Genomic DNA, 12,142 nt, shown 5'->3' on the forward strand with positions numbered 1-12,142 from the left:
TCTAAAAGGGGATTATTCAATATTTTATTGAAAACTGAAAACCGGTAATAAATAATGGATAATGGCAGAGACAACAAGGTTGTCTCTGGATAATGGAGTAATCGATAATCGCTACCCTACAAATTCAGAATCCATGCCAACATGCCATAGATTTCTTTCTCAATTCTCAGAATCCCGATGGTGAATGGTGATAATATAATGAGTTTGTCTATGATTATCATCATTATTAGTGACAGTGTGATAATTATGGATGGCATAGTGATAATCATTATCATGATGATCATCATCCTATCATCCATGTTCAACATTGAACTCTAGAACCATAGAGTTCAATGATGTTCAAGCAGTGTCTCTGGTTCAAGTGTTCTCCATAGAAAATGGTGTTCTTAGATAATCATCGAGAATCACAGAACATCAAAAACTTTTTCTAACCATAGATATAATAATATAAGTATTATCACCATAGTGCAAAGAATACCATAATGAATATAGCAAAAATATAATAAAAATAAAATACTAACATAACTAGAGTTATGACATCAAAGATTTCTCTTTGATGATATGCAGTTCATAGATTAGGACTTCATCTCAGAGATATAGAATCTCTGCTTCATCTATGCCATTGAACTCTATGGGAAGAGTTCAATGATCTATGCTACCTAACTCTTTGGTTCTAACCAATCAATTTTTGTTTGTTACATAGAAATTTCTACTACAAATGAAATAAAAGTGTTTGGGTTGTTTGGATCGATTGATTATGAGTGTTGATGTTTTGTTCAAATCACCACCTGAAATGAAGAAAGAACAGGAAAATGGATCTGAACCGTCAGCCCCAGTTACAAAAAAAGGAATTCTAACCTCTTTTAAAACCGGCAAGCCTATGAACATACCAGAAACTGATATACTAGGACAATGTCGATTCGTATCAGAATTCGAAAAACTGAACAGAATTGGAGAAGGAACTTATGGTATTGTGTACAGAGCTAAAGATACCGTATCTGACAAAATCGTGGCTTTAAAGAAGGTTCGTATGGACCAAGAACGTGATGGTATCCCAGTTAGTAGTTTGAGAGAAATACAAGTATTACTGAACTGTAGACATGAAAATATTGTTCACTTGAAGGAAGTTGTAGTTGGTAAAAGTCTTGAAAGTATTTTTCTAGCAATGGAGTATTGCGAACAAGACTTAGCATCATTGCTAGACAATATGCAGGCTCCTTTTACAGAATCCCAAGTTAAGTGTATAATGCTTCAAGTTCTAAGAGGTTTAAGATACTTGCATCATAATTTTGTGGTCCATAGAGATTTAAAAGTTTCCAACCTCCTAATGACAGATAAGGGCTGTGTGAAGATAGCAGATTTTGGATTGGCCAGATGGTTTGGTGTACCTTTGAAACCAATGACACCTCATGTTGTTACATTATGGTATAGAGCACCAGAACTATTATTAGAAGCTCCTACTCAAACTACTAGTGTTGACATGTGGGCAGCAGGATGTATTCTTGGAGAACTATTAGGGCATAAACCACTTTTACCTGGACGTTCTGAAATTCAACAGCTGGAGCTTATTGTTGATTTACTGGGAACTCCTTCTGATGCAATTTGGCCTGGATTCAGTCAGTTACCTGCTCTTCAAAACTATACATTAAAGCAACAACCATATAATAATTTGAAACAAAGATTTCCATGGTTATCTGCAGCAGGTTTGAGGTTGCTCAATTTTCTGTTTATGTATGACCCTAGGAAAAGAGCTACAGCTGAAGAATGTTTACAAAGCAGTTACTTCAAAGAACCTCCACTACCTTGTGATCCAAAACTGATGCCTACGTTTCCCCAGCACAGAAATATAAAGAGCAGTAAAAGCTCTGATGTTAACACAGGGGCAGGGGATCAAACGAATAATCTTCCTGCAATATCAGATCTTTTAGGATCATTGGTTAAAAAAAGGAGAATAGAATGATATGTTTCTTATACCATTTTGATTCTTCTTTTTAACTTTCCAACTAAGATTAGTTTCAAGCATGATAAAAATGTTCTAAATTCTATGTAATTTCTTGTGTGAATAAAGAGAAGTTCAATTAAGCCCTGAAAATTTTATTTTTTATTGAGACTAAATAATGATTGAAGACATTTTTCATTGTATTTTGACCTAATAAAATGTTTTTCTTTTATATTGGTAGATGGATTTTTTGTTATAATCACTACTATATGCATACGATTCCAATTATTTTCAAATTGATAGATTGAAGCTGAAAAAACTTCATAATAATAGATGCCGTAGATGGATACCATACCTAGTCTGTAATGGGTACAGAGTACAGAAAGAGTTCGCCTCTGGTATGGATCGCAGCAAAGATATCACACAAATTAATATCTTTGGATCGTAGATAGAGATATACCAAAGATATCTTTGAGATATACCATGAAGGTAGGAAAAGAGACTGCTTTACCTTGTCCTCCATGATGGATACAGAAAAGCCATAAAGTGAGGTTATGAATGTTCCAACCTCAACTTTTTCACATCCTTTTCTAAAAATACTTGGTTGGTTAATGATTTAATTGGTAAACTTCCAATTATGTAAAAAGACTGAAACAAGACATACCAGCAATGGTAAACGTGGAATACATTCGATTCTTTACTCTTATTAATTTTCTTTTCCATCCCTAGGCTGTATTAGGTGCCCAATTGGTCATTACACTTGTGATGATAAGTGTTATCCAAAAATTAGGACCTCATTTCTCATTAGGAAAGTGGCTTTTATGTTCCACAGGACTTATTAGATATTTGTACCCAACAGATTCAGAGCTGAAGCAATTAGCTAATATAAAAAAAGAGAAACCGAAACCGAGAAAAAATAGATTACAGAGTAATGGAAAACTGTACAGTGATACCTTTCATATACCTCGAAACTTGGATGTCCAGTTGGAAACTGCAAAGGTTACCCATTTAGATGTTATACACTTACGATATTTCACAGAATACCAATGGCTTGTGGATTTTGCTCTTTATACTTTGATTGTTTATTCTATCACAGAGGTAAAATATTCTAACACATGCATATAGATTTTACTGCAACTTATTCTATCATTCCCAAAATAGGTTTACCAACACTGGTATCCATTAAAAAATGAAATCAATTTGAGTATGCTATGGTGTGGATTGGTGATTATTTTTTCCTTGTATCCTTTAAATATCATAGTTTTGTAGATAATTTTTGAAGAAACCTCAATAAATAGCTAGAATAATGAATGATTATGAAAAGCTGAATATTTCCTTTACTAGCATATTAGTAAATTGTTGATGTCCCTCACAGTACAGTATTTTAAAGGAGAAGAATCTGTTGGAGAAAGATCAACATGTATTGTTATGGGATTCACTTATTTACTTATATCAATGATTATTTTAATAGTGGATGAGAAAAACTTGGAGCTTGGATTAGAAAATGCATATACAAGTTTCAATGAAACTGCTTCTGCTTTTCTCAATAGTCAAGGTTTGAGTTCTACGTAAGTTATTTTCCAAGTAAACGACTCAGTATTTTGTTTAATTTTTTTCCAAAAACTATATTGATATTGAATTGACATCGATTTCTTCTAGAATTTTTTCATTCGAATTCAGATTCCCATAGTTTTTGTATTGTTGTTAGTATTATCTTTGAAGATTTTTCTGTTTTGTAGGGGCCCAGCTTCAAAAATTGTATTGAAGTTTTTCCTCGCTCTTTGGTGTGGAATATTAGGAGCAATTTTGACTTTTCCAGGTCTTAGAGTAGCAAAAATGCATTGGGACTTATTGAGGTGAGTGTAGTTGATGTAAAATAAAAAAAATATTATTTTGTGAATCATTCACATGATTTTCGGACAACTTTGCAAAAAATTCTGTTTGAGAGAATGTTTTTTCCAGATACTTCAGAGAAAGTAAAACTATTCAGATATTATTGAATTTGAGTTTTGCTATGCCTTTTCTTCTTGTTATATTATGGATAAAGCCCGTAGCAAGAGATTATCTGACTCTTCGAGTTTTCTCTGGTAGAGAAAAGCCATTGTATGTATAAACTAATTAAATATACATTAAAATAGGGAAAAAAAATGTGAATGAATATGAAAAACCACAACTCTATAAAAAACTATTTTTTTTAGTCAAAATTTGAATTGACTAATCACTTTTTTTCCCTATTGTTTGTCTTTGAATAAGTTCTGAATTGTAATTGAATGTGTATTATATTTCATCAAGAATATCTATTGATCCATTTCAGGCTGACAGATGAAGCATTCGATACTCTTCGTATCGTAGCAATCACAATGACAATGTGCTTGAAGATAATACTTATGCCTTGGTATCTTCAAGCTTACTTAGACATGGCGTATCATAGAACTGAAGAACAGAAAAAAGAAGCGGGTAGAATAACAAATATTGACTTCCAAAAGAAGGTACTCAGCAATAGGGGACAAAACAATTTAATTTTCGAATAAATTTTGTTTCAGATTAGCGCAGTTTTTTACTACTTATGTGTGGTAACTGTACAATATATATCACCCATCGTCATGGTGCTCTTTTTTACTTTTATGTATAAAACTCTGGGCGAGTACAAATGGTTAGGAATTTTGGATGATGGTGAATGTTCACTAACCGAGGCACCTCTTGACAAAATAGGATATCCTTCAGACAGTACAAGTTCTTCAAGTGATTCAGTTCCGGATACTGCTTCGGAGGTTCATTTGGCCATTGAAAATCTCAAATCGGTTAGTAACTATGTTCACAACAAATGTAATTTCGTAATTAGAATTTTAACGTAAAACGTAAAGTATTGGTTTCACATGAAAGTGTTCACATTGCAGATCATAATTTTTACAAATAAAAAGTGTAACATCCTGAATGAAAGACCTGTAATAATGACAACAATAGTCCAATATTGTTGTTATTATTTTTACGTTCACATGCATCATAAATCGAACGCAAATCAAATGTGAAGTTCAAAATTTAGTAACATTTTTGAGTTGATTTTTATTCATTGAATAATGAAATAATAGCTCAGATTTGATAAAATTCTGACATTTGGTAAACAGAAGCTAAGCATTACGTTTGTATTGTGAATACTTTATTAAAATTTATTGCCTCTCAGAATGATTTTTTTCATTCCAGGTGTTCACAGTTGACGTCTTCAGAGGATTATTTGGTTTTTCCACTTGGTGGTGCTGTTTTGTTTATTTTGCATCCACTTCAATTGGATTAGTTTATCAAACTTATTTCTCTGGAATATAAAAATATTAGGTACTAATTATTATTTACTCTGAGAGTAATATTATACTTTCATATGAATTCATTTTATAGAATTTGGCAATGAATTCATAGAGCATCTGCACTCTAACGAATGATTGAAATCGTTGGTTGCTATAGGGTAGACAAACTTTTACACACCGGTTCTAATAAACGGTATGTCTGCCCTACAATAACCAAGGCAATGAACAATCTTGACAATTTGTTAGAGAGCCATCTAATTTGGATAACAGAAGTACAAGTCATATTGATGAACAAATATAACATGAGATATATTCAGTCATTCGAACTGTATTTATTATATATATATAAGTTTCAATCATGCATCTTTTATAATTTATTTAGCTTCATTAGACTGATTAGTAGTCATCCTTAATTTTTGTGGAATGTTAGCATTTACTAGTGGAATGTTGCTGAGGTGTTTATATATATTTTAAAAATTTTCGATTTTGTGACATCCAAGTAATATGGATAATCGTTTCAGTTTTTCCATTCCCAATACAGTTTTCTATTATGATATTGTTAGATCATTCTAAGGTTCTCAGTTTTTGTCTATCCCTTATCTTTCACTTCTATCTATATTCTAATGGAATTAGTTGAATCTACTGGTACTGGTCATCTCTTATCTAGAAGCTTGAAAAAGGTCATTAAGACGTGAATAATCTGACAATAGCAAAATATCCTACCATGGAAGAAAAATATGGAATTTTTTATTTTATACTCTTGAATAAAAAATTTAAGAATTCAAATGCATATATTCACATTTTATTCTTATTCATATGTTTGTTTTGTCTCCCCAAATGAATGTTTATCGAATGTGTTTTTACAATTTTTGTTATGTTCATTAAAAGAATTGAATTTGATTATGGTGTTTATTGCCCCCCAAAAATAATTGATTTTTGATTTAAATTCAACTTCAATCATCGATATTGTTATCTTCATTTTGTCTATGCTTATATCATGGATTAAATAATTTTAAGTTGAAAGAGGTTGGGAGACGTTCTAACGCAAAGAGCCAAATGTCTGTTTGAAGAATGATCAAAAGCTTATAACAGAACTGGAAGCTTACGAAAACTATTCAGTTTAGATGGTAGGAATGGGAAAAATCCTATGTTCGAGTTTCTTCAATATGAAATGTAAAGGTTTAGTGAAACAAAAATGTACGATAGCTCCTGCAGAATATAATAAAGCCAATTGATGGTATCAACTGACTCCAGCTCAAACTTACCTACTTCGAAATATTTCTAAATCAGGTCAAAAAATGATGGTCTATGAATGATTAGATTAAAAATATTTGTGAATTATCAGTTCTTTTTTGGAATAATACAAGATAGGATATAAGTAACCACGCCACATATAACAATTTCCGTCTGTATAAGTACCGCCAAATCACATAGATGGAAATAACAAGATTACATTTATTCGACTCTACATGATTCCAGTTTGTTGAATTTTTTTTTCTCTCTGATATGGAGGGTTGATCTAAACATAGGTGATAAATTAATGAGTTGTTGCACGTTGCAGAGATCCCCAAATTAATGATTTGCCTCTCTCTTTCAGCACCTATTTCATTCATTTTGATTTTCATTACTGTAAGCTTATATTAACAGCCGTCCAACGTATACGTTCTTTCAAAAAAATTATTTCACTAAATTTATTCATTATTAAATATCGCGTACGTTTTCCAAACTCCGTTTATTTATAATAAAAAGGGACCCATATCTCTATAATTTTTGATAGATATATTTCCTTCTTCAGTGTAGAAATGACACATAACCGAAACCGACGGAAGGGAGCTGGGAAAATGGTTCCCACCAAAAACTCAGGTAAAAGAAACCCTCAAATAAATAGGGGTCTGGACTAGTCTGGAGCACAATAGATGGAAGGATCTAGAATGGGATCGTATTAATTTCACTTGTAAGGGCTTCAAATCTTAGTAGTCTGTATTCTTTTATTTTCTTTGATAACACCCCAGAGAATTGAAGAAACCGAAAATATTATACAATAAAAACTTTTAAGTTGTTATAGCTGTACACAGTTATTTATCTCTCTGAGAATTAATAACTCACAGTTTTTTTCACAGTTTTTTCTGTAGTTCAACTCTTTAATAAACTCAACTCTATTATTATTATTGTTAAAAAATAACTAATAAAAATTACTCCCAACACTACTTATTGACACTATGCGAATATGTATAGATAATTATGTTATATGCTTATGCATCAGATTAATGAAATATTTTTCTCATCTATCATCTATTTCTAATGAATCAATCTAAATTTATATATATATACAAAAGAGAAACTTTTGAAAGCTCAAATGGTACAGAAGATACACTATACGAGATCAATATGATTCCTGCATGAAAACATAAATTAAAACAATATGATTACATACGAAATAAGCATGCAATTCAATGTATTTTCTAGCTTTTGGTCTCCCACATAAATTTCTTTTCTGGTTCGATTTGAGAAATGAAGTGAAACAGAGTAAGAAACACAAATTTTGAGTAGGTAAATATCATAATTAATGAGAAATGCAAGTTAGGTAGATTTAGGTATTCAATTCACAGAAGGTTTTTCCTTAACCATTTTTCTCGTTTCATTGAATAAAATAACGATAAAATGAATATTAGCTTTTGTAAAATCAGCTGGTCATTTTCTGTTACTTATACATCCGAAAAAGAAAAGGTTAATCTTTGATACATCCCAATCATGACCATTTCTAGCTGACTCATTCTCATTCTAATGAAACAGACACCTTATTCTTTTCCCCACCAATATATGTGTGAGTGTATCAAACCGATATTTATATGATACATATACATTAAAAAACTGAGTACATAAAATTTCAGGAGAAAAACTGTATGCTATTAAAAATGGAAACTTAAAAAATCAATGAATTAACTGTATTCCAGAATGTTCTAATTCGAAGTTTTGCCGCCAAAATCTCACACCTGCCTATTTCCGTAGAACTCATATATAACTTATCAGTAAGTAATCCTTATACAACAATATAAGTCGGAGAAAATCGGGTAAAACGAATTTCTGATTATTTCATCTAGAAAATATTGTGATGGATTATCATTTTCTAGAATTTACTAGATTTCTAAAAGTCATTATCGACCAGCCAGGAAACAACGCATGACTAACGTCACTGGAAAATGTTATCCCATTGGTCGACGTGCCCAAGCTTCTAGAAGCATCTTTTCGACCCCATATATAAACAGCCATTTTCCACTGCCTCTTCCGATTTCTTGTTGAGCAACTAAGCTGATAACTAGTTTAAGTATTTATTGAAGTATTGTCTGCAACTTTAAATTTAATTATAAAAAGGTGAGAAAACTGCTCTTATTTATATCACATTTATATTTTCCATTTATTCAGCTTGTCAGACGTATTTGTCAAAATTTGAACGTTGTAAAAGTTCTGTTGCACGTGTCCATTTTCTTTTAAAACCGAAGAGGTATACGGTTTCACGCCTAATTTCACAAAAATATTCAATAATTTTTTACAGATGGCTAAAGCACCCGCAGTTGGTATTGATCTGGGAACCACCTACTCCTGTGTCGGTGTTTTCCAACATGGAAAAGTTGAAATAATCGCCAACGATCAAGGAAACAGGACAACACCCTCCTATGTCGCTTTTACCGATACCGAGCGTCTTATCGGAGATGCCGCTAAAAACCAGGTGGCGATGAACCCCAATAACACAATTTTTGGTAAGCATCGGAGTATTCTAATTAATGCCGTTTGAGTTATAATAGTCATCTATCCTTGACCTTGGCGTAATTTCCGTATATGTAGATATACTGTTTCAACCTCCTCTTTAATGATGCGTAAATGAGGATATTTTCAAGGGTAGTCGGTATATCACTGATAATTTATTCCGAATATTTGCAATGCAGTTACATATTGTCTATATAGTAAAGTTTTTCTTCACTCGTCTCGTTTTTATATGGCCCAATTAATTTGAGGTTTTAAATCATTCATGTTCGTGAGAGCATGTCGACTTTCGTTGTAGGTGGAAAATCGTTATCAGATCAGGTTTTCTCATGTACAGAAAATTATTGTACATCAACACAAAGGTCTTTTCTACACTAGGTACTTGGTTAATTTATAATTCAAACCTAGTACCTACTATTATGTTCATTTTAGATAAATGTGCTCGCAGAAAATTGGAAGTTATTTACTAACTTCTAAAATTAGATAATCCGTCCAAGTTTTAAAAATATCTGATCATGATGAATGAAAACTAATAATTCAATATTCAAAGCAGATATCTGCGTTATTTCATCTCTAACTCTGTCCAATTTTATTTATCTATCAACAAGATTTGTTGAAGTTCTATTTTTGAAATTAATTTGGGTAAATTCAGAATGGATTTGGTAGAAATGGGGTTGTTTCGTATGATGATTCTAAATGTCATGCCAGACTGGAGTTTATGAGCTACATTCATGATTATATTTTTTACTGATAAAATTCAGATAGTTGAAACTTAAATCTTATTGCCGATTTTGTTTCATTTTGATTTTTTTCTTTTCTAGATGCCAAACGTCTTATTGGGCGTCGTTTTGATGATGCCACTGTTCAAGCTGACATGAAGCACTGGCCCTTCGAAGTCATCAATGATGGTGGAAAACCAAAAATCAAAGTCGATTACAAAGGTGAAAGCAAAACTTTCTACCCAGAAGAAGTAAGTTCCATGGTTCTCACCAAAATGAAGGAAACTGCAGAAGCATATTTGGGAAAAGGAGTCACCAACGCCGTCATCACTGTACCTGCCTACTTCAATGACTCCCAGAGACAGGCTACCAAAGATGCTGGTACTATTGCTGGTCTTCAGGTACTTCGTATCATCAACGAACCCACCGCTGCCGCTATTGCCTATGGTTTGGACAAAAAAGCTACTGGCGAAAGAAACGTACTCATTTTCGATTTGGGTGGTGGTACCTTTGATGTCTCCATCTTAACCATCGAAGATGGTATCTTCGAAGTCAAGTCTACTGCTGGTGACACTCACTTGGGAGGAGAGGACTTCGACAACAGGATGGTTAACCACTTCGTACAAGAATTCAAACGTAAATACAAAAAAGATCTGACCACCAACAAACGTGCCCTTCGTCGTCTCCGTACATCTTGTGAAAGGGCGAAGCGTACTCTCTCATCCTCCACCCAAGCTAGCATTGAAATCGACTCTCTCTTCGAGGGTATCGACTTCTACACCTCCATTACCCGTGCTAGATTCGAAGAATTGAACGCTGATCTCTTCAGATCCACCATGGAGCCTGTCGAAAAGTCCATCCGTGATGCAAAAATGGACAAGACCCAAATCCACGACATCGTTTTGGTTGGTGGTTCCACCCGTATCCCTAAAGTACAGAAGCTCCTCCAGGACTTCTTCAATGGAAAGGAACTTAACAAATCCATCAATCCTGATGAAGCTGTTGCCTATGGTGCTGCTGTCCAAGCTGCCATTCTACATGGTGACAAGTCTGAGGAAGTTCAAGATCTGCTTCTTCTGGACGTGACACCTTTGTCTCTTGGAATTGAAACTGCCGGAGGAGTTATGACTGCTCTTATCAAGAGAAACACAACCATTCCAACCAAGCAGACTCAAACCTTCACCACTTACTCCGATAACCAACCTGGTGTACTTATCCAGGTCTATGAAGGAGAGCGTGCCATGACCAAAGACAACAACCTTTTGGGTAAATTCGAATTGACCGGTATCCCACCTGCACCACGCGGTGTTCCACAAATCGAAGTAACATTCGATATCGACGCCAACGGTATCTTGAACGTAACGGCCATTGAAAAAACCACCAACAAAGAAAACAAGATCACCATCACCAACGACAAAGGTCGCCTCAGCAAAGAAGACATTGAACGCATGGTCAACGATGCTGAGAAATACCGTAGTGAAGATGAGAAGCAAAAGAACACCATTGCTGCTAAGAACGGTTTGGAATCTTACTGCTTCCATGTCAAGAGTACCATCGAAGATGATAATATCAAGAACAAGATCAGCGAGAGTGACAAAAATACCATTATGGAAAAATGCAACGAAGTTATTGCTTGGTTAGATGCCAATCAATTGGCAGAGAAGGAAGAATATGAACACAAGCACAAAGAGCTTGAGAATATCTGCAAACCAATCATCACCGCCTTGTATCAAGGTGCTGGAGGAGTTCCTGGTGGAATGCCTGGTGGTATGCCAGGTGGCTTCCCAGGACCCGGAGGTGCCGCACCTGGTGCTGGAACCGGCGGTGCTGGACCCACCATCGAGGAAGTCGATTAAGTTAATCACTTGTTTCATTCCAATGATTTTGCAGTATTATTGCAGACAACGCTTTTATTTCATACTTAGTGTTGTTTTTATTGAAATCCGATTAACATCTTCTGAGCTATCAGCAAGTTTTTATCTCCAATAAATGAATCAGGATTAAGGCTGTTTTCATGTTATAAACCTTTTCCACCTTCATATATTATTTATTTATTTATGAACATAAGCAAAGCTCGATACAATTAATGGTACAACCCATTTGAATAAAATTACAAGTTATTATTAAAAACATTACGTCGTTTTCATTAAGCAAAATTAGTTTCATTATTCTTATACCTAGAATATTTCATCACTTCGCTAAGGTCAAGTATTCTGTTATGTAACATTGAAGAAAATTTCAAGTTATCTCACTATTTTGGAACTTCTTATCTTGAAAAAATTAGTTTTTTGTTCACTTGAGATCTTATACTGCATGGGGATAATGAATAATATAGAGAAATCTTGAAAGTAATGTTGCTTGGCCGAAATGTGACAATTTCATTAAAATTAACAGTTGATTGAGCGTGATTAATCGATAGAAGT

The 12,142-nt window shown here is 33.7% G+C and overlaps 3 protein-coding genes across 3 annotated transcripts; all 3 read left to right on the plus strand.

Annotated features, from left to right (window-relative positions):
* The first annotated feature begins 658 nt into the window (after positions 1 to 658).
* Positions 659 to 2,082, plus strand: LOC123315133 (cyclin-dependent kinase 10). The gene has a single exon (XM_044900709.1). It carries the CDS (start codon positions 758 to 760, stop codon positions 1,958 to 1,960), a length of 1,203 nt encoding a protein of 400 aa, XP_044756644.1. The 5' UTR covers positions 659 to 757; the 3' UTR covers positions 1,961 to 2,082.
* Positions 2,083 to 2,451: 369 nt separating this feature from the next.
* LOC123315132 (transmembrane protein 161B) lies at positions 2,452 to 6,138 on the plus strand. Its single transcript, XM_044900708.1, has 9 exons — positions 2,452 to 2,611; positions 2,669 to 3,037; positions 3,101 to 3,180; positions 3,292 to 3,507; positions 3,679 to 3,795; positions 3,902 to 4,042; positions 4,254 to 4,428; positions 4,483 to 4,740; positions 5,141 to 6,138. The coding sequence occupies exons 1-9, from the start codon at positions 2,609 to 2,611 to the stop codon at positions 5,258 to 5,260; spliced, it is 1,479 nt and encodes a 492-aa protein (XP_044756643.1). The 5' UTR covers positions 2,452 to 2,608; the 3' UTR covers positions 5,261 to 6,138.
* Positions 6,139 to 8,447: 2,309 nt separating this feature from the next.
* LOC123316140 (heat shock 70 kDa protein cognate 4) lies at positions 8,448 to 11,723 on the plus strand. The gene is made up of 3 exons (XM_044902129.1): positions 8,448 to 8,610; positions 8,792 to 8,996; positions 9,822 to 11,723. The coding sequence occupies exons 2-3, from the start codon at positions 8,792 to 8,794 to the stop codon at positions 11,573 to 11,575; spliced, it is 1,959 nt and encodes a 652-aa protein (XP_044758064.1). The 5' UTR covers positions 8,448 to 8,610; the 3' UTR covers positions 11,576 to 11,723.
* The last annotated feature ends 419 nt before the right edge of the window (positions 11,724 to 12,142 follow it).

This window comes from Coccinella septempunctata, chromosome 6, assembly GCF_907165205.1.
Source record: "Coccinella septempunctata chromosome 6, icCocSept1.1, whole genome shotgun sequence".
Lineage (NCBI taxonomy): Eukaryota > Metazoa > Arthropoda > Insecta > Coleoptera > Coccinellidae > Coccinella > Coccinella septempunctata.